Here is a 23,249-nt window from a genome sequence, read left to right as displayed (position 1 = left end):
GATCTGGGTGGCTTAGTCACTCAAGTGTCTGACTTTGATTTTGGCTCAGGTCATAAGATTGAGCTCCTCCTCCCCCTCCCCCAGGCTCCATGCTGGGTATGGAGCCTGCTTAAGTTTCTCTCCCTCTGCCTCTTCCTTCCTCTCTAAAAAAATAAAATAAAATAATAGATATGCCTGGGTAGGTCAGTCAATTAAGTGTCTGCTTTCAGCTCAGGTAATGATCCCAGGGTACTGGAATGGAGTCCCACATCTGGGTTTTTGCTCAGCAGGAAACCTGCTTCTCCCTCTGCCTGCCACTCCCACTGCTTGTGTGCTCTGTCTTCTCTTTCTCTCTCTCTCTCTCTCTTTCAAAAATAAATAAAATCTTTAAAAAATAATAATAGTAATAATAATCCCTGACGAGCATACATCTGCATTAATCCTTGCTTATGAAATTGGTTACCATCATTTTATAAATGAGAAACTGAGTATCAGAGTGATTAATATACTTGTCATCTTTCTTGTTGCTAATAAGCTGTGTTATTGGAAATAAAATCTAGTTTTGTTTGCTTCTAGGACTTCGACTTCTGTTATAGCACATTCTTTTTTTTTTTTTTTTTTTTTTTTTTTTATAGAAATGCCAGTGTCCTTTGAATATGTTGAGCGAATTGGCTAAATTTCTAATAATCGTGATTTCTCATGATCTTCACCAACATTTTCTACTCCAAGTTAATGACTTTATTAAAGATAATCCACTAATAAATAGTAGCCTCATTATGTCACTCTATCCGTTTGCCTCTGTTCTAAATATAAGAATATTTACCTGTTTTCTTAACTCTCCTCTTTCTAGGTTGTAAAAAGAACCCAGAAAATATTTGTTAAATGAATAAATGATGATCCTATAATATGAAATTAGTTTTTTCTACAGGATTTTAGTAGTTATATAAGGGCAAATCAGCATAGCCTTCTGAAATTAAAATCATAGGTTAAAATTTTTCTCAGAATGTGACAGTACAACATAGGAAATACTCTATATTGAGTCAGAGTTAATAAATATTTGAAAAAGTTGTAGCTTACTCTCAAGGGGTTTTCAGTGCATTTTTAATTAAATAGAAGTACAACACAGACTGCACAATTGCTAAGTTCTACCATTGGTTGAATTACAGTATGATGTAAATTAAATGGATAAGCTGATAATTAGTCTTCACATGTGCTTAAATCTTTTCAACTTCTTTGGCATGGAATTGACTACTTCTGTTGTGTTTTTATTTGTATTCCTGAAGCAAGGAGAAGTCAGACTGAAATGTTTGAAAGCTCTGCAGAGTCTATATACCAATAGAGAATTATTCCCCAAATTGGAGTTATTCACTAACCGATTCAAGGTAAGCATCAAGAATGCTTAGTTTATTTTGTTTTTTATTTTTAAAATGCTAGTTAAAGATAGTTTAGTAAAAAACATTACCATAACAAGTGTTTAGTACGTATTCTTTACTACATGTTCTTTAAATAAACCTGTCTTAAATAGGTGAATGAATTTCTCCTTTACAAAAGTTATTGCCAACATGAGTTCTTATTTATTGCCTTCAATAGAAGGCTCTCCTGCTTAAAAGAACATTTTCTTTATAATTCTTTTTATAGTTATAATATTTTGCACATTAAGGTTTATTTGTCTTAGTGTTAGGGAGTGCTAGATGATGAGAATTATTTTAGATTATGAACATTTATACTAATACCTCCTTTGTATGACAGTGGTAATAAGGGTTTAAGAGTAAAGCTTTCCATTTAATGTACCATTAGTCTTGCATGTACTTCCCAAAGATACTGCCTTAGGTCTGTCCCATCTTATTTTCTGCTCATGTTTGGTTTGATTTTTAATTTCTTTTTCAGGATCGCATTGTATCAATGACACTTGATAAGGAATATGATGTTGCTGTTGAAGCTATTCGACTGGTTACTCTGATACTTCAGTAAGTATAATATTTGTTAGTAATTTAATATTGGGAGCACCTGGGTGGCTCAGTCAATTAGGTGTCAAACTCTTGATGTCAGCTCAGGTCTTGATCTCAGTGTCATGATTTCAAGCCCTGCACTGGGCTCCATGCTGGGAGCGAGCCTACTTGAAAGAAAAATTTTTTTTCAATAATTTACTCTTGGTATTTTAATGTCTTTTTCTTGTATTATTGATGTACTTCACATATATAACACTAATGTATGTCTTAACACTTTAGGTTCTACTTTTACACTTTAAGGTTAGGTTTGAAACAAAATGTTTACTATTTTTCTTTTTTTCTGTTTTTTATTTTGACTGTTCCATGTAAAAGTTCTCTTACGCAGTTCAGAAAAAATACCAGCAAAGTAACATACCTTTCTGTTTAAAAAGAGGGAGAGAGAGGTGCCTGGGTGGCTCAGTGGCTTAAGCTTCTGCCTTCGGCTCAGGTCATGATCTCAGGGTCCTGGGATCAAGCCCCGCATCGGGCTCTCTGCTCGGTAGGGAGCCTGCTTCCCCCTCTCTCTGCCTATCTCTGTGCCTACTTATGATTTCTGTCTGTCAAATAAATAAATAAACTCTTTAAAAAAAGAAAAAAAGAGGGAGAGAGAGAGAAGGCCTCAAAAGGGATAGGTTTTTCAAATAGGCTCCTTTGGAATGGTATAGACCTATGAGAAAGGAAATAAGGCATTTAAATTGTGTCATTCAAATAATAGAAAAATTTAAATAGCAGTAATTATCTATAGAGCTTTGACTAAAATCTGGGAAGAATGAATGTGAGAGAATGTAGGTCTTAGCAATGTCATTACAAATCCTCATCCTAGTTTGTGGGCGCCTGGGTGGCTCAGTGGGTTAAGCCGCTGCCTTCGGCTCAGGTCATGATCTCAGAGTCCTGGGATCGAGTCCCGCATCGGGCTCTCTGCTCAGCAGAGAGCCTGCTTCCCTCTCTCTCTCTCTCTGGCTGCCTCTCCGTCTACTTGTGATTTCTCTCTGTCAAATTAATAAATAAAATCTTTAAAAAAAAAAAAAAAAAAATCCTCATCCTAGTTTGTTACACTGTATCTATCACATTCGAAATAACCATCTATTTCAGGCTGTTGTTTTGATCTTTTTTTTTTTTCACCTCTTTCTGATCTAGTACCTACTCTTTATCATTATAGCTTTATAATACAGTATATGACATAAATAAGCCCTCCTCTTTTTGGTTGATTCCTTCTTTGCCTTTCTTTTTAAAATCCACTAGCTACTTTTGGATTACTTTTCTTCTGTATGAACTTTTTTTTTAAGTATGTCTGTCTAATCCTCAAAAACTATGGCTGGGATTTTAAATATTAGGACTACATTTGTTACTAAAAGATCTATCTTAACCGCTAACTCAGGAAACAAATGGGCAAGCCTTTGTGTGCCAAACTACTCCTTCCAGGGAATAATGAAGGGGCTGGACAAATCGAAAACATAGCTCCTAGCTAGGCTTGCCAACACTGTTGACAAACAAATTCTGATAAACTCATTGCAAGAGAGGCCATTAACTCTCAAGAGATGAACAAACTTAGAAAAGAGAAAGGGAGCGGGGGACATGGTAGTCTCAGGTCTTAACAACCAACCTCACCAGCAAGTGGAAACCTAGAATTCTGTAAAGAGAGGTTCGGGGTGTATGTGCAAGAGAGCAGACAGAGAGCACACAGTCATGGTTTGATGGTCAGTATGTGTTCAGCCACATAATGGGCAGGGAAGGGGATGTGAGGGATGTGGTCTTCCAGGCATTCTTTTGCTACCAGAGCTTTTTTGGTCTGCCAAAAGGGATGTTCTGGTCACTACAAAAACACCTTCATCAGTGCCTGAAGAAAGTGTAATAATTCAGCCCGTTATGTGGGCTAAACACATACTGATCCTTACCCATGATTACGTGCTATCTGCCTGCTCTTTTGAACGTTTGGTTAGATTTAAGCTCTCTTGTCTTGTTTCTGGTTTTAACTGTTGGGATCTGTGGCTGAGGAACAGGACTCTCTAATAAAACATTGAATTTTATGATAGATTTAGGAAAGAATTCTATTCTTTATATGTCACTTATGCATATAAATGATACATTTCTCTATTCATATCTCATTAGGTATTCTACACAAGGTTTATTTTTTTTCATATGTTAGATTAATTATTAAATACTTTATGGTTTTGTAATGTGATTAGTTTTTAGTGTTAAAGATATTTTCTACTTGATTATTGCCAAGACATAGAAATGTTTAATTTTTATGTTAGTCTTACATGTGCAACTTATTAGAAGTCTTACATATTCTGATGGTTTGTTGATTCTCTTGGATTTATATGTAAATTATTATATATCACCAGCGAACAATTTCAGTTTTGTCTCTTTTTTTAACCTTAAAATTTTTGCTTTGTTCTCTTGTTTCATTGCATTAAGCCAGACTTTTAGCACTATAAATTTACCACTGAGAGTGGATCTTTTTTTTCTTGTTCTAGGAAAGTATTTAAAGTTCTTTGTTGCTGTAATTTCTGAGATAGATTTTTTTGATGTAAGATAGAAATTGCATTGTATTCTGAGTTTTCTGGGAATTTCTTTTCAAATTTTGATGAGCCTGAATGAAATTGATACTGTCTAATGGTATACCACCCATGTATTTCTAGAATAAGTCTTGTTTGAACATAATACATTTGGTTTTATTGTGTTTTGCTTGAGTACAGTGTTATATATAAAATCTTATTTAGGATTTTCTCATCTGTGTTTATGTGTAAATTTGACAGAATATTTTTTGTACTTTATCCAACTTTGAAATCAAGGTTATACTTTCTTTGTAAAATTTGTCTTTGGTAGTTTCTTGCCGTTCTGTTCTGAAACCATTTTTTCTGTGGCAGAGATTAATCCTTCCTTGAAATTTGAGAGAATTCTCTTGTTAAAGCCATGTTAGTTTTGAATTTCTTTTAAGGAAAAGGTCTTTGATTAACAATTTTAATTCAGTGTTTATCTATCTAACTTTTATTTCTTACTGCACTAATTTTGACTTTTTATAAACTTTCTAAATATATCAATTTCATCACAGTCTTTAAATTTTGTAGTTGATATTTTTATCCTTTTTACTTGTTTTATATTTTTACCTATTTATTTGAAAGGGAGAGAACAAGAGAGAGCTTGAGAGATGGGAAGATCGGTCAGAAGGGAGAAGCAGACTCCCTGCCAAACAGGGAGCAGGACCAAGTCCTCCTTGATCCTGGAACTCCAGGATCATGACTGAGCCAAAGGCAGTCACTTAACCATCTGAGCCACCAAGTCACCCTGTAGTTGATACTTTTATTACTTCATAAAATTGTGCTATTACTTAATAATTTCTCTTCATCCTTTATTTTATTTGTATCTTTTTCTTGATCATCATGTCAGAGATTTGTCTATCTCGTTATTCCTTTTAAAGTACTATCTTCTTTTGCATCATTTGTTTCTTGTTTTCTAATAATTATACTTAAAGTAGTAAATATACTTTAAAGCACTACTTTACTACTTTCCAAAATTTTTGAATACAAAGTATTTTCATAGATACTCAGTGATAAATATTTTTATTACATTTATGTTTACTGGTTTAATTATGCATTATTCAGTGGTATGTTTCTGTTCTTTCCGAATCAGATTTTTTTTAAGCTGTCATTTTTATATCGTATTGTTTGAGAATGTGTTCTGAGTGGTTTGGTCAATTCTGAGTTATATGTTTAAGAATAACTACCTAGGGGCGCCTGGGTAGCACAGTTCTTTAAGCCTCCACCTCTTGGTTTTTGCTTAGATCATAATCTCGGGGTTGGGAGATTGAGCCCTGCATTGGGCTCTGGGCTCAGCACAGAATCTGATTGAGATTGTCCCTTACCCGCTGCCCCTCCTGCTCATGAGCTCAAGCTCTCTCTTTCTGTCTCAAATAAACAAATCTTTAAAAACACCTCTGTAATTGCGTATATAGTTCTTTATTTACATTCATTACTTTGAATTTATTTAAAGTACCTATTCCTTTGATGTGTTTTCCTTTTCAAGTCTGTTTTTAAAATATTTGACCCCGTAGTTACTCTTTCCTTATGAATTTCACAAACTTACCAGGATCTTTCCCTCAAACAAACAAGCAAACAAACAAGACACTCGACTTTACCACCTGTTTTGTTGGAAGTATCTGAAGTTTTAAGATTTGTATTGTTAATGATACACCTGTGTGTCCTTGTTTATTTCATATATCATTAGTTTTTGATGTAGTGTTCAGTGATTCATTAGTTGAGTATAACACTCAGTGCTCATCACAACGTGTGCCTTCCTTAATACCCATCACCCAGTTACCCCATCCCCCCAAACCCCCTCCCTTCTGTAATCCTCATTTTGTTTCCCGGAGTCCAGAGTCTCTCATGGTTTGTTTCTCTCTCTGATTTCTTCCCATTCAGTTTTCCCTCCCTTCCCCTGTGATCCTCCACACTATCCCTAATGTTCCACATATGAATGAAACTATAGAATAATTGTCTTCTCTGCTTGACTTACTTTACTTTAGCATAATCCCCTCCAGTTCCATCCATGTCAATGCAAATGGTGGGTATTCATCTTTTCTGAGGGCTGAGTAGTATTCCATTATATAGGGGCTTCTGGGTGGCTCAGTAGGTTAAAGCCTCTGCCTTCAGCTCAGGTCATGATTCTAGGCTCCTGGAATTGAGCCCTGCATCGGGCTCTCTGCTCAACACGGAGCCTGCTTCCTCCTCTATCTCTGCCTCCCTCTCTGCCTACTTGTGACCTGTCAAATAAATAAATAAAATCTTTAAAAATAAATAAATAAAATCTTTTAAAAATTCCATTATATATATAACCACATCTTCTTCTTTTTTTTTTTAAAGATTTATTTATTTATTTGACAAAGAGAGATCACAAGCAGGCAGAGAAAGAGGAGGAAGCAGGCTCCCTGCTGAGCAGAGATCCCGATGCGGGGCTCGATCCCAGGACTCTGAGATCATGACCTGAGCCGAAGGCAGAGGCTTAACACACTGAGCCACCCAGGCGCCCCTGAACCACATCTTCTTTATCGATTCATCTATTGAAGGGCACAGCAGCAGTGTCCACAATACCGCTTTTCTTCCTTTTTTTTTTTTTTAATTTTTTATTTTTTATAAACATATGTTTTTATCCCCAGGGGTACAGGTCTGTGAATCACCAGGTTTACACACTTCACAGCACTCACCAAAGCACATACCCTCCCCAGTGTCCATAATCCCACCCCCTTCTCCCAAACCCCCTCCCCCCAGCAACCCTCAGTTTGTTTTGTGAGATTAAGAGTCACTTATGGTTTGTCTCCCTCCCAATCTCATCTTGTTTCATTGATTCTTCTCCTACCCACTTAAGCCCCCATGTTGCATCACCACTTCCTCACATCAGGGAGATCATATGATAGTTGTCTTTCTCTGCTTGACTTATTTCGCTAAGCATGATACGCTCTAGTTCCATCCATGTTGTCGCAAATGGCAAGATTTCATTTCTTTTGACGGCTGCATAGTATTCCATTGTGTATATATACCACATCTTCTTGATCCATTCATCTGTTGATGGACATCTAGGTTCTTTCCATAGTTTGGCTATTGTGGACATTGCTGCTATAAACATTCGGGTGCACGTGCCCCTTCGCATCACTACGTTTGTATCTTTAGGGTAAATACCCAGTAGTGCAATTGCTGGGTCATAGGGCAGTTCTATTTTCAACATTTTGAGGAACCTCCATGCTGTTTTCCAGAGTGGCTGCACCAGCTTGCATTCCCACCAACAGTGTAGGAGAGTTCCCCTTTCTCCGCATCCTCGCCAGCATCTGTCATTTCCTGACTTGTTGATTTTAGCCATTCTGACTGGTGTGAGGTGATATCTCATTGTGGTTTTGATTTGTATTTCCCTGATGCCGAGTGATATGGAGCACTTTTTCATGTGTCTGTTGGCCATCTGGATGTCTTCTTTGCAGAAATGTCTGTTCATGTCCTCTGCCCATTTCTTGATTGGATTATTTGTTCTTTGGGTGTTGAGTTTGCTAAGTTCTTTATAGATTCTGCACACTAGTCCTTTATCTGATATGTCGTTTGCAAATATCTTCTCCCATTCTGTCAGTTGTCTTTTGATTTTGTTAACTGTTTCCTTTGCTGTGCAAAAGCTTTTGATCTTGATGAAATCCCAATAGTTCATTTTTGCCCTTGCTTCCCTTGCCTTTGGCGTTGTTCCTAGGAAGATATTGCTGCGGCTGAGGTCGAAGAGGTTGCTGCCTGTGTTCTCCTCAAGGATTTTGATGGATTCCTTTCGCACATTGAGGTCCTTTATCCATTTTGAGTCTATTCTTGTGTGTGGTGTAAGGAAATGGTCCAATTTCATTTTTCTGCATGTGGCTGTCCAATTTTCCCAGCACCATTTATTGAAGAGGCTGTCTTTTTTCCATTGGACATTCTTTCCTGCTTTGTCGAAGATTAGTTGACTGTAGAGTTGAGGGTCTATTTCTGGGCTCTCTATTCTGTTCCATTGATCTATGTGTCTGTTTTTGTGCCAGTACCATGCTGTCTTGATGATGACAGCTTTGTAATAGAGCTAGAAGTCCGGAATTGTGATGCCACCCACGTTGGCTTTCTTTTTCAATATCCCTTTGGCTATTCGAGGTCTTTTCTGGTTCCATATAAATTTTAGAATTATTTGTTCCATTTCTTTGAAAAAGATAGATGGTACTTTGATAGGAATTGCATTAAATGTGTAGATTGCTTTAGGTAGCATAGACATTTTCACAATATTTATTCTTCCAATCCAGGAGCATGGAACATTTTTCCATTTCTTTGTGTCTTCCTCAATTTCTTTCATGAGTACTTTATAGTTTTCTGAGTATAGATTCTGTGCCTCTTTGGTTAGGTTTATTCCTAGGTACCTTATGGTTTTGGGTGCAATTGTAAATGGGATTGACTCCTTAATTTGTCTTTCTTCTGTCTTGCTGTTGGTGTAGAGAAATGCAACTGATTTCTGTGCATTGATTTTATATCCTGACACTTTACTGAATTCCTGTATAAGTTCTAGCAGTTTTGGAGTGGAGTCTTTTGGGTTTTCCACATATAGTATCATATCATCTGCGAAGAGTGATGATTTGACTTCTTCTTTGCCGATTTGGATGCCTTTAATTTCCTTTTGTTGTCTGATTGCTGAGGCTAGGACCTCTAGTACTATGTTGAATAGCAGTGGTGATAATGGACATCCTTGCCGTGTTCCTGACCTTAGCAGAAAAGCTTTCAGTTTTTCTCCATTGAGAATGATATTTGCGGTGGGTTTTTCATAGATGGCTTTGATGATATTGAGGTATGTGCCCTCTATCCCTACACTTTGAAGAGTTTTGATCAGGAAGGGATGCTGTACTTTGTCAAATGCTTTTTCAGCATCTATTGAGAGTATCATATGGTTCTTGTTCTTTCTTTTATTGATGTGTTGTATCACATTGACCGATTTGCGGATGTTGAACCAACCTTGCAGCCCTGGAATAAATCCCACTTGGTCGTGGTGAATAATCCTTTTAATGTACTGTTGAATCCTATTGGCTAGTATTTTGTTGAGTATTTTCACATCTGTGTTCATCAAGGATATCGGTCTATAGCTCTCTTTTTTGATGGGATCCTTGTCTGGTTTGGGGATCAAGGTGATGCTGGCCTCATAAAATGAGTTTGGAAGTTTTCCTTCCATTTCTATTTTTTGGAACAGTTTCAGGAGAATAGGAATTAGTTCTTCTTTAAATGTTTGGTAGAATTCCCCCGGGAAGCCGTCTGGCCCTGGGCTTTTGTTTGTTTGGAGATTTTTTTTTTTTTTTTTTTTTTTTTTTTTTTTTTAAATATTTTATTTATTTATTTGACAGAGAGAAATCACAAGTAGTCAGAGAGGCAGGCATAGAGAGAGAGAGAGGGAAGCAGGCCCCCCGCCGAGCAGAGAGCCCGATGCGGGACTCGATCCCAGGACCCTGAGATCATGACCTGAGCCGAAGGCAGCGGCTTAACCCACTGAGCCACCCAGGCGCCCCTGTTTGGAGATTTTTAATGACTGTTTCAATCTCCTTACTGGTTATGGGTCTGTTCAGGCTTTCTATTTCTTCCTGGTTCAGTTGTGGTAGTTTATATGTTTCTAGGAATGCATCCATTTCTTGCAGATTGTCAAAGTTATTGGCGTAGAGTTGCTCATAGTATGTTCTTATAATAGTTTGTATTTCTTTGGAGTTAGTTGTGATCTCTCCTCTTTCATTCATGATTTTATTTATTTGGGTCCTTTCTCTTTTCTTTTTGATAAGTCGGGCCAGGGGTTTATCAATTTTATTAATTCTTTCAAAGAACCAGCTCCTAGTTTCGTTGATTTGTTCTATTGTTTTTTTGGTTTCTATTTCATTGATTTCTGCTCTGATCTTTATGATTTCTCCTGCTGGGCTTAGGGTTTCTTTCTTGTTCTTTCTCCAGCTCCTTTAGGTGTAGGGTTAGGTTGTGTACCTGAGACCTTTCTTGTTTCTTGAGAAAGGCTTGAACCGCTATATATTTTCCTCTCAGGACTGCCTTTGTTGTGTCCCACAGATTTTGAACCGTTGTATTTTCATTATCATTTGTTTCCATGATTTTTTTCAATTCTTCTTTAATTTCCCGGTTGACCCATTCATTCTTTAGAAGGATGCTGTTTAGTCTCCATGTATTTGGGTTCTTTCCAAATTTCCTTTTGTGGTTGAATTCTAGCTTTAGAGCATTGTGGTCTGAAAATATGCAGGGAATGATCCCAATCTTTTGATACCGGTTGAGTCCTGATTTAGGACCGAGGATGTGATCTATTCTGGAGAATGTTCCATGTGCACTAGAGAAGAATGTGTATTCTGTTGCTTTGGGATGAAATGTTCTGAATATATCTGTGATGTCCATCTGGTCCAGTGTGTCGTTTAAGGCCTTTATTTCCTTGCTGATCTTTTGCTTGGGTGATCTGTCCATTTCAGTGAGGGGAGTGTTAAAGTCCCCTATTATTATTGTATTATTGTTGATGTGTTTCTTTGATTTTGTTATTAATTGGTTTATATAGTTGGCTGCTCCCACGTTGGGGGCATAGATATTTAAAATTGTTAGATCTTCTTGTTGGACAGACCCTTTGAGTATGATATAGTGTCCTTCCTCATCTCTTATAGTCTTTGGCTTAAAATCTAATTGATCTGATATAAGGATTGCCACTCCTGCTTTCTTCTCATGTCCATTAGCATGGTAAATTCTTTTCCACCCCCTCACTTTAAATCTGGAGGTGTCTTCGGGCTTAAAATGAGTTTCTTGGAGGCAACATATAGATGGGTTTTGTTTTTTTATCCATTCTGATACCCTGTGTCTTTTGACAGGGGCATTTAGCCCATTAACATTCAGGGTAACTATTGAGAGATATGAATTTAGTGCCATTGTATTGCCTGTAAGGTGACTGTTACTGTATATGGTCTCTGTTCCTTTCTGATCTACCACTTGTAGGCTCTCTCTTTGCTTAGAGGACCCCTTTCAATATTTCCTGTAGAGCTGGTTTGGTGTTTGCAAATTCTTTCAGTTTTTGTTTGTCCTGGAAGCTTTTAATCTCTCCTTCTATTTTCAATGGTAGCCTGGCTGGATATAATATTCTTGGCTGCATGTTTTTCTCGTTTAGTGCTCTGAAAATATCATGCCAGCTCTTTCTGGCCTGCCAGGTCTCTGTGGATAAGTCAGCTGCCAAGCTAATATTTTTACCATAGTATGTTACAGACTTCTTTTCCCGGGCTGCTTTCAGGATTTTCTCTTTGTCACTGAGACTTGTAAATTTTACTATTAGGTGACGGGGTGTGGGCCTATTCTTATTGATTTTGAGGGGCGTTCTCTGAACCTCCTGAATTTTGATGCTCGTTCCCTTTGCCATATTGGGGAAATTCTCCCCAATAATTCTCTCCAGTATACCTTCTGCTCCCCTCTCTCTTTCTTCTTCTTCTGGAATCCCAATTATTCTAATGTTGTTTCGTCTTATGGTGTCACTTATCTCTCGAATTCTCCCTTCGTGGTCCAGTAGCTGTTTGTCCCTCTTTTGCTCAGCTTCTTTATTCTCTGTCATTTGGTCTTCTATATCACTAATTCTTTCTTCTGCCTCACTTATCCTAGCAGTGAGAGCCTCCATTTTTGATTGCACCTCATTAATAGCTTTTTTTATTTCAACTTGGTTAGATTTTAGTTCTTTTATTTCTCCAGAAAGGGCTTTTATATCTCTCGAGAGGGTTTCTCTAATATCTTCTATGCCTTTTTCGAGCCCAGCTAGAACCTTGAGAATTGTCATTCTGAACTCTAGATCTGACATATTACCAATGTCTGTATTGATTAGGTCCCTAGCCTTCGGTACTGCCTCTTGTTCTTTTTTTGTGTTGAATTTTTCCTTCTTGTCATTTTGTCCAGATAAGAGTATATGAAGGAGCAAGGAAAATACTAAAAGGGTGGCAACAACCCCAGAAAAATATGCTTTAACCAAATTAGAACAGATCCCTAATTGTGAGGGGGGAGAAAGGGGATAAAAAGAGGTTCAAAAAGGAAGAAAGAAGAAAAAAAAAAGAAAAGAATTAAAAAAAAAATAAGAAAAATATAAAAAAGAAAAAATATATATATTAGATAAACTGGTTAAAAAACGTTAAAAAAGAAAAAGGTAAAAGTTAAAAAAAAATATTTTACCAGAAGGTGAGGAAAAAAACAAAAAATGAAAAAGAAAAAAAATTAAATTAACTGCAAGACTAGAAAAAATCACAGGGAAAAAGCCATGAGTTCCGTGCTTTGCTTTCTCCTCCTCTGGAATTCTGCTGCTCTCCTTGGTATTGAAACCGCACTCCTTGGTAGGTGAACTTGGTCTCGGCTGGATTTCTTGTTGATCTTCTGGGGGAGGGGCCTGTTGTAGTGATTCTTAAGTGTCTTTGCCCCAGGCGGAATTGCACCGCCCTTATCAGGGGCCGGGGTGAGTAATCCGCTCGGGTTTGCTTTCAGGAGCTTTTGTTCCCTGAGCGCTTTCCGTAGAGTTCTGGAGGACGGGAATACGAATGTCGGCCTCCTGGTCTCCGGCCTGGAGGAGCCGAGAGCCCGGGGCCCCACTCCTCAGTGTGCCCTCAGAGAACAGCGCCCAGTTACTCCCGTCTGCCTGACCTCTGGCTGCGCTCCGAGCTCACCGAGCCTGCGACCGGTTCAAGGTAACACCGAGCTGTGAGCTGTCGGCTCTGTCTCTGTAGCCGGCTTTCCCGTTCCAATACCCGCAAGCTCTGCGACACTCAGACACCCCCGATCCTTCTGTGACCCTGCGGGACCTGAGGCCACGCTGACCCAGCGTGGGCTTCGCCCCGGTTTAGTTTCTGGAGCGATGTCCCTCAGCGGAACAGACTTTTAAAAGTCCTGATTTCGTGCGCCGTTGCTCCGCCGCTTGCCGGGAGCCGGCCCCGCCCCCCGGGGTCTATCTTCCTGTCGCTTTGGATTCACTTCTCCGCCGGTCCTACCTTTCAGAAAGTGGTTGTTTTTCTGTTTCCAGAATTGCTGCTCTTCTCTTCGATCTGCCGATGGATTTTCAGGTGTTTGCAATCTTTAGATAAGCTATCTAGCTGATCTCCGGCTAGCTGAAGTAGTCTCAGCCTGCTACTTCTCCACCATCTTGACTCCTCCTACCGCTTTTCTTCCTAATTTACTACCATGGGTTGTTGCTCCAGTCAGCTTTTCACTTTTTTCTTTTCTAAGCTCTGTACCAGGTAGCATTTCCTAAACGTCCTCACAGTTGTAAGGGATGCTTATAAAATTTTAAGTGGTTCTCTGAAACTTTGTGCTCCAATTTCACTTGGGGAGGTTTAAGAGTTACATGGTACTCTGACATTTTCTCTGGAAACATATTCTTTCTTCCATTGTATTGCTCAGTCCCCTAATTTATACATTATTTTGGTAAGTAAAGAGCTAAGAATCACAAAATCAGCTTTCTAGTCTTTTACTGCATTTGCCTCATATGATCTGGCCTTGTTTCTTTTGGCTTATGGGATCTTGTTTAGAACAACAGATAAAGTCACATGTAACATCCTGTTATAGCTCCTTAAATTCTTTTTCTGTCTACCTGCTAATTTCCTTCTTTTGGCATAGATTATTTTCACTTATAAGTTTGGATTCCTAAGATATCTTGTTAAATTTTGTTTCCTGTGAGTTTAACTTTCTCCTGAGGGTTATTAGGTAGTTTAGCTGATGATGTATAATTGGGTGGAGTAAAACTTGGGCCTTAGCTTTGTGCTGCTCCTTGTAATTTAGGGGTATGAGTTGCGCATGGACAAAGAACACTTCTGCTTCAGGACAGAAAGCCTGTGGTTGTAATTTGTAACTGTTCCTCAGCAATCTTAAAACTATGTCCTTCAGGGGCACCTGAGTGGTTCAGTCAGTTAAGTATCTGCCTTTGGCTTAGGTCATGATCCCAGGAGTCCTGGGATGGAGCCCTGCCCTGGGCTCCCTGCTCGGTAGGGAGTCTGCTTCTCTTTATCCCTCCACCCCTCCATGTGTTTGTGCTCACTCGGTAAATAAACAAACAAACAAACAAAATCTTTGGGGGGAAAAACCTGCCTCCTTCAGTGGTAATTTCATGACCCTCAAGATATGGAAGGGAAATACAGGGACAGTGTAGGTCATGGGCTAGCCAGTCTACCTACACTTACTGTTAATTTCTCAGTGCTTCTAGGTTCCAGCACAACCCCAGTGATAACCTCTCACATTATGTTTGGATACTGTTTTTGCTTCACAGTAGAATTAGAACAGACATTGTTGAGGTGTGGGGGGATCCATGTACTTTAAAAAAGTGCTCTAAAGTGTGTCCTAGCCTTGACAACCAGCTCTTTTTCATTCAGAACTATAGTCCCTTATACTGATGGCAACTGTCTTCTTTTGCTGCATAGGTCACTCTGATTTTATGTTTCTGTGAGATTCCCTCAACCTCCTGAGGCATCTCTAGGATTGAATTCTGAGGAATGAACTTATACCCATCCCTTCATCTTGTTAGGCCTTGTACTGCCCAAGAATTCTATACTTTATCTAGTCATTGTTAATCTCTAATCATATGAGACATTTTTAAGCATATTAATAGGAAATAGATTAAGCATATTAATAGGGGAAGAAAAAACAATACATTCTGGCAAAGTAAGAAATTATTCAAACTTTTAGAATAAATGAGTGACTGGGGTGCGTGGGTGGCTCATTTGGTTATGTATCTGCCTTTGGCTCTGGTTATGATCCCAGGGTCCTGGGATCAAGCCCCAGTTGGGCTCCCTGTTCAGTGGGGAGCCTGCTTCTCCCTCACCCTCTGCTTGCCTTTCTGCCTATTTGTGCTCTCGCTCTCTCTCTGTCAAATAAATAAATAAAATCTTTTAACAACAAAAAAAAAATACATGAGTGGAAAGATAGGAAATTTGTGTTAGTAAAGAAATGGTGTGACCTCTGAATCCACTTTATACAGAAAGAAGAAGCAGTATTGTAAGTATGGTGATAAAATATAATTTAAAACGGACATTTCTCTGGGGGCTGGCTCAGTTAGTGGAACATGTGACTCTTGATCTGGGGTCCTGAGTTTAAGCCCCACATTGGGCATAAAACTTACTTACAAATAAATAAATAAAATTAAAATAAAATAGACAATTCTATAAAGAAGAATAACGTACTATAATAATTTAACTGTGTAACAGATATATTCCCAGTGCATATCAACAAAAATGTTATACATCTTTAAAAAAATTGAACTGATTTGGGCTATGTATATAATCCAAGGGTACCATGGGTATCCTTTGTGTTGGAAAAAATGTGGACATTTTATTTCCTTATCTGCATTTTCTGAATTTTATTTAATGATTATAATGATTAGGTACCTGTTACAATTAAAGAAATATCACTTTCAAAGTAAGATTAAAAAGAGATGAAAAATCAATATGCCTTGAGCTTTTATAATGAACCTTACAAAATTTGAATAAAGATAGAACTGAAAGTAAATACTTATTTTGGCTCAGATGTTGCTTTGTGAATTTTTCAGTGGAAGCGAAGAAGCTCTTTCCAATGAAGACTGTGAAAATGTTTACCACTTGGTGTACTCAGCACATCGCCCTGTTGCTGTGGCAGCTGGAGAATTCCTTCATAAAAAGTGAGTTAATTATCTTTGAAACCAGATTCTACTTTTGTATTTTTGTTTTGTTTTTGTTTTATAATTAGTAGAAGAGAGTAATAGTGAGTAAAAACAGTGTTGGAAGTGGCCACTTCAAATTCTGGAGGTCATAATATCCTTTCAGCCTATGTGCACATCATGAATCAAATCCCTAAGAATGATGTCCCTTCTGACATACTCCTTTTTCCTGAAATCTAAAAGGTTGGTTCCCCACTAGGGTGTGAGTGGAGATTGGAGAAGTACATGAATTGTATAAAAGCTTCTGCAAAAATTTGTATTTCATTTAACCAGGTAGTTTTCCTTTTAAAATTCTTAGTTCTCATCTTGCCTTCTCAACATTTATAATCTAAAATCATTTTCAAAATGCCTTCCAACCTTTCATGGTTGTTGTTTTTTGTTTTTTAACAACTCTTCCTATGGGGGTTGAGGATTATTTTAATCAGTAATCTGTAGTGATTCTAAAAGTTATATTTTATATAAAGTCGCAGTTTAATTAAAAAGCAAAACTTCATCTTTTTTGATAAAACAAAAACTAATGAGAGTTTATGAATATAATTAAGTATTTTTATGAAATACATTTTGATGTTGGTCTTCTGTATGATCTATAATTTATTAGTAAGTAAATTCATTCTTAAAGTTTAAAAATATCTGGGGATATTTTACTGTGTTTTACTTTGTTTTTGTTTGTTTGTTTATAGATTTAATTTAGTGACTCTGATTGTTGGCAGGTAAACCCAGAAGTCTACTACATGTAGTCATTTGTGATTATACTGAGCACAGTTATAAGTCATGCATTGGGCAACTGTTGTGCATGGGTGATTAACTTTGATAATGGCCTGGCCCTCCATTCAGCATCTGCATCTCAGTGCTGCAGCAACAAACTGGCTTTACTTGGTGATACCTCTCAAAGTGGGAAAAATTGTTTCTATGTGAAATATCTTTCTTTAAGAAGGAAGTTGGCTACTACTGAGTACTGTCAATGAAGTAAGGAAGAAAGTCAGGATTTTCAGGCATGACTTTTTTAATTTAATGTATTGAATTTGCCACTGACACTGACATCTATGGCTAATAGAATAGTGTTATTTCCATATTTATCTTGAGGTGTTGACTGTCACAAATATCAAGGGGGTACTGTAGTCTTACTTCTCTTCGTTTTCCAGGACTGTTATATTCTAAATAGTCTCTACTCTCTACTTAAGTTTTCAAAAAGCTTTGTGTTTTTAGAATTTATTGCTTTTATAGTTTCAGTGAAAAAGTAGATTACAGAGGGTGGTTCTCTACAGAATAGAGGCCATAAACTGGCAGCACTTGCATTAGAAAGGTGCTTGGATATATCTTACTTCATCTGCATTGTATTTTTCTAAGTTTGAAATACTTGCTAAAAAGTTTAAAATTGGAATGTTTTAAATAACAATCCACAATACAGGCCTTTGGTATTTCTTTGTGAAAATGAAGCCAATTTCTATTCAAATGGAAGGTTCACTCCATAAGCTTGTTTTATGGCCTCGCCCTGGAGGTACTCACAGTTTGAGAACTTTTCATTTCTAATGTCTTTGAGTATTCTTATCATTTAATATTGTGATCTTTTCAAATTTTAACAAATAAGCTTTGGTATAGGAGTTCTGTGATTAAAAGAAAAACATGCAAGTGTGCACATACACATTTAGTCTGTTTTAAGCTGTTAGTCTAATTTTAAGCTGTTCATAAGCTTATCCACATGTCTGTAAAATAGTAAATGTATCTGAAATGAATATTTTAATAGTCATAAAAAATCTACAGTTTAGTTTTAGAAAAATTAAAAATTAAGTTGATTCCTCTTACATTTATATACAGTAAATGTGATTATCCAATTCTGTACATTTCAGTAATAAAGGACCGTCATTTTTTCCTATTTGTTCCTTCCTCTAAAAGCCATCCAAATAAACAAAATTTTCTCTTAAACCAGTCTAATAGCTATGCTGATATAGCTTCAATTGCTCTAATCTTCTTCCCTTGCCATATAGTTTCCCCTGCCCCCAAAATAATCAACTATTCTGTATTCGTACAGAGTATACATAGTATATATTTATCTACTATTTATTTCTGTTCATTAGAGTGAGAGCTCAATGAGAATAGGGATTTTGTCTTTGTTCACTGTTATATCCCATTTACCTAGAGCAATACCTGGGAATAAGACACCTATAGCAGTCCTTAAAATTTTTTAGAATAAATCCTCTTAGCAAATTAAAATTTCCTATTCATGTCTTTGTTATATTTTAGAAGTTTTGTCATTAAGTGATATTTTTAAAAATTAAATGTTTTTGTCATTTTATTCTGTACTGGTTAGTAAGTACTCTTTTTAGGTAATAAGCTGAAAAATGCTAGAAGTAAACATTAAAAGTATGAATTTTTATAACCTTTTTTAAGATTCGATTTATTTATTTGAGAGAGAGAGAGAGAAAAGGAGCAGAAGGAGGGGCAGAGGGAGAAGCAGACTCCCTGCTGAACAGGGTGCTGGACATTTAACCTATGGATCCACCCAGGTGCCCCACTTTCTTTAAAACATATGATTAAATTCTTTAATTACTTCACTCTGAAATTAGTATTTAAGAAAATAGAACTCTTTTTAAAATTATATATGTTCTAGCATCTATCATAAAGGATAAAAAAGTTTATAATTTTTTGTGAATATTTGAATATTTGATTAGTCAAAAAGCTTCCTTTTACATTGTATGATTGAATTGTACAAAATTGTTTAGATCTAACCATTTTTAACCTATAAGAACATCATTTGCATGGTATGAAATAAATCAGTAACCTGATATCTGATACTGCCTTTTAAATACTGAAATAATTTGTACAATGAGGGAAAAGACTAAAATTCGTATCCATGCAAATTCATAATGCTCTGGTTTTGTTACTTATTTCTAGGCTGTTTAGCAGACACGACCCACAAGCAGAAGAAGCATTAGCAAAGAGGAGAGGAAGGAACAGTCCAAATGGGAACCTCATTAGGATGCTGGTTCTTTTCTTTCTTGAAAGTGAGGTATGGTTTCACTTATTTGTGGAACATAAGGAATAGCAGGGAGGACATTAGGAGAAGGAAGGGAAAAATGAGGAGGGGGAAATCGGAGTGGGAGATGAACCGTGAGAGACTGTGGACTCCGGGAAACAAACTGAGGGTTTTAGGAGGGAGTGGTGAAGGATGGGTGAGCCTGGTGGTAGGTATGTATTGCATGGAGCACTGGGTGTTATAAGCAAACAATGAATCATGGAACACTACATCAAAGACTAATAATTTACTGTATGGTGACTAATATACATTATAAAAAAATTTTTTTAATAATATAAGAAGAAAAGAGAGGTAAATTTTAACATAACTATTTTTGTATTCAATTATATTTTAAATAAAATTATTATTTAATTCATTGTAATTAATTGATATTTTTTAATCCTATGAAAATAAGCCTGTTTCTTATAAAATTGCCTGCATGGATTATCTGATTATTGAATCTGTATTCTGCCTTTTGTGGGAGTTTGTTTTTGTTTTTTTTTTTTCTTTTCTTAATTTTTTTAAATCCAGACCATAAAGCTCAGGACAGTGTAGAAAGTTCTTACAAATATTTGAGGAAGAGAAGAAGAAACACATTGAACTCAAAGCGATAAACCTAATATCTAGGGCGATGTACTTCAGACTGTGGAGGAAGGAGTCCTCTAAACCTACTTTCCAATATAAAAATGATGACTGGAAAATATTGCCAAAATTAACTCCTTTGGAACTCTGGAAATTAAATAAAAGCTTGCAACAGTACAAGGAGTATTTACTCACAAAAAGCAGTGGAATCTCAGTAAGACTAGAGAACTCTGTGGTGTTTTAACTTGCCCATTTCCCAATTCCCTCTTCCAAGATCTACATTGTCTTTGAAACTCAAAGCTTTACAACCACACTAGCTGTGAAAACCAGTTGTCTGGCAGTCCCTGAAGGGACAGAAGGAGTCTGAAGCTCACCAAAAGTCTCATCTGGAAAGTTGTGTCTATTTGACTTGCATGACGATTCCCTCAGGAGCTCCATTGTTGGTCAAGTCTTGTCTCTGTTTGACCAGACTCAGCACTTGGATCTGTGCAAATAGCCATAGCCTTTCCTCAGCCATGTTCTTACGGCGTTTGTGAAAAACAATCAGCAGAAATTGGTTAATACTACCTTCCAGAGGAGCAATCTAATACAGAATGTATCAGTAATACTGCCTTTCCCACAAGCCATAATTTTTGTAAAGCTGAGTCAATGTCTGTTTCTCCTGTGAGTACTGAGTATTACTGGCATGGATGTGGTTGGGGTGGTATCCATCTAAGGGATACCATTTGCTGCCTAACTGCAAATTCACATCCTCTTACAGTTTAAATTATTGTCTTTGTGTCTGGATTTCAACAGTTTGACTATGATATGTCTACTTGTGATCAGCTAGCAATTGATCAGAAACTACCTTAAAGACCTGAACTATTAAGTCTGTCAGCATTTGTTAAGAGCTTCTATATATAGACACATCTTCAACTCCATCAGGAAGCTTGAAATTCTGCCTTAACCTTCACTTCCTGATTGCTCACAGCCTCCAGTAGGCCCAAGGGGAAAGAATAACATCCTCTTAGCTTCTTTTCCTGGGGATGAGCACAGCTCTGCCTATAGAAGTGTTCTTTTAGATACCCAAATATGTGTCAGAAGAGCTTCCCAAAGTCCCAATGAACACTTCCTTTGCTGATTTTCCCTTGAAGTTTTTTGGTCTGCTTCTTGTTATTGCCAACTAGTATCACTGCCTTAGGCATCTGCAGTATCAACCAATTTCTGCTGATTGTGGGAGTATTTTTGCAGGTATAGGTCCACACTGAATATAGGCTAGCAATTTTTAAACTTCAATAGTATCATAGTACTACCTAATTGTTGTTGCTTTTTTTCCTTGAATTTTTGTGTGTAGATTTTAAATTATATAAAGATCTTGTATAAGTTTTCGAGGTGTTAAAACCATTAGTTCTAACTTGTTTAAAAATTACATTTTTAAGGAGAAATAAAATAGGAATTTAAATGTTTTAATTAGTAGATGTACAGTCTCCATTACCAGTATTTTCATGTGACGTTTTGATGTCATTTATCACTTAAATGTTTTTGTTATTAACATTCATAATACAGTACCTAACAGAATTTGCTTGCACGAGTGAACTTTGGTTTGCCCAGAAAAATCTAGAGATCTTGGACCCTGAATTAGACTCAGGAAAAGATTTTTGGTTTGTGTTGGAATGTCCAGGAAGGTGAAAAACTTCAATGATTCTGATTGCTCAAATTTGAAAATCCTAGAGAAACTCTGTAGGAATGAGAAGTAGACAAACAGGCAGCCTATAGGGAAATTGCAATCAGAGAATTAGGAACTGTCAGAATGAGTGGAATTAGGACAAAGCAGAGCAGAAGACTTACTGATATTTCTTAGGCAAATTGGAAAGAACAGAGAATGAATAAAGTCAGAAACAAAACCATCTGCAGAGTTGCATTTGAATAAAGGATATGTGTTTAGGAAGTGTTTTAAGTATGTATACAGATTACATGGGGATCTTGTTAAAAAACATGCCAGTTCTAATTCAGTAGGTCTGAGGTGTAGTCAGAATGTGCTGCATTTCTAAATGCTCCTAGATGCATTTTGTAATGTTTCTGCCTCCAGTCCAGGGACCGACCACACTTTATGTTTTGAGGGTTTAAAACGTTAATTTCTTAAAAAGCAAGTGTGGATATATTATGGAATAAAATACAGAATACTTGTGAGGTTTAAGATAAAACATTAATCATTATATCTCACACTTGTGATAGACCATTTCAAGTAAACCTTTAGCTCCTTAGGTTTTAAAGGAATAGGATTAAAAGTATTTTGCAAAGTCAAATCCTTTTTGAAAATGTAACTTTAATAGCAAAAATAGTTTCAAAATTTGATAGAGATGAGACATGTAAATAATATTTAAAATATTTGTTGAAAACTTTAAGAAATATGATGATCTAGACTAATTGAGTTTGGTTGTTTATTGGAGGAAAATTTTTTGGATCTCTGAAACCCTGAGGACTTTACTTTTTGATATATTAAAAGACTATAAGTACTTAGTTTTGCACAGTTTCATCTTTTAATTAAAGCAGTAATTTGTAATGTGTATGCCACTCTATTTTCAGGTGGTATTACTATATTTTTGTGTTTGCTGCTGTGTACTAAAGTGTTAGGAGAACATTAAGATGTATTTCCCAGTTCTCTATGGCATTCTTGTCAGATACAGAAGCAACTGCAAATCGTATTTAAAAAGTTTTAGTCGATTTGTGATAATGTTTTCTAGTCTCATGTGTTTCACAAGAAATATCTTTGCTAAAATCTCTTTTCTTACCATGTAAAACTAATGTATACCTGGAACTGAAAGCTTATTAAAGCTGTATTCTTAGGGTGGGATTCTCATTATGTTTTACTCTGAATTCCTCTTTATATTACTACAACACATGTTAATTACTAATATTTTAGTAATAGAGTCATAAAAAATTGAATTGCAAGAAACCTTAGAGGTCGTAATGTGGAACAAATCTAGTTTACGGATAAATTACTAATCAGTAGGATTAACTGAAGTAATTATCATCTTTTTTTTCTTTGTTTTACTGGGTTTTAAGACTAACATTTCAGTAATAGAATTCTGAAATAATGAGATTTATAGTCAAAAGAGGAGTTTACCTCTTTTATATATGAATTACATGTGAAATGATGGAGATTAAGAGATATGTCTAAACTAATTTTCTTTTTGTACCAAAAAGTGACATTTTAAAGCCATCACAACCTTTAGAGCAGTCACTGATTTCAGTAGAAAAATACCTTGTGTGTGCTTTAGATGTTTGACAATTGGTAGGAAAATGGTACTTTAATGTGATGAGTCCAGATTTCCCTATATCTGATGTGACCATAGAACTGTATAAACAGATACTTTTTAGAGTAACAAAGATACTATTAATAATTATTTAAAACCATTAAGCATAACCCAAAACATTGCTGATGATGTAGAAATATGCCTCCTTCTAGGCATATGAAATGAAGACGTTAATTATCACAGTCATAT

The 23,249-nt window shown here is 36.5% G+C and overlaps 1 protein-coding gene across 2 annotated transcripts in view; it reads left to right on the top strand.

Moving 5' to 3' along the window:
* The window catches only part of STAG1 (stromal antigen 1), a 434,712-nt gene that overhangs the window by 317,325 nt on the left and 94,138 nt on the right, over nt 1-23,249 (top strand). For both annotated transcript variants that reach the window (XM_032333876.1, XM_032333865.1), the window contains 4 exons: nt 1,263-1,361; nt 1,867-1,946; nt 16,023-16,130; nt 19,062-19,176. In XM_032333876.1, coding sequence (XP_032189767.1) covers nt 1,263-1,361; nt 1,867-1,946; nt 16,023-16,130; nt 19,062-19,176 — 402 coding nt within the window. The remainder of the gene's footprint in view (nt 1-1,262; nt 1,362-1,866; nt 1,947-16,022; nt 16,131-19,061; nt 19,177-23,249) is intronic.

This window comes from Mustela erminea, chromosome 1 (assembly GCF_009829155.1).
Source record: "Mustela erminea isolate mMusErm1 chromosome 1, mMusErm1.Pri, whole genome shotgun sequence".
Classification (NCBI taxonomy): domain Eukaryota; kingdom Metazoa; phylum Chordata; class Mammalia; order Carnivora; family Mustelidae; genus Mustela; species Mustela erminea.
Note: the sequence above shows the minus strand (reverse complement) of the source record. Positions and strands in the feature narration are given on the sequence as shown.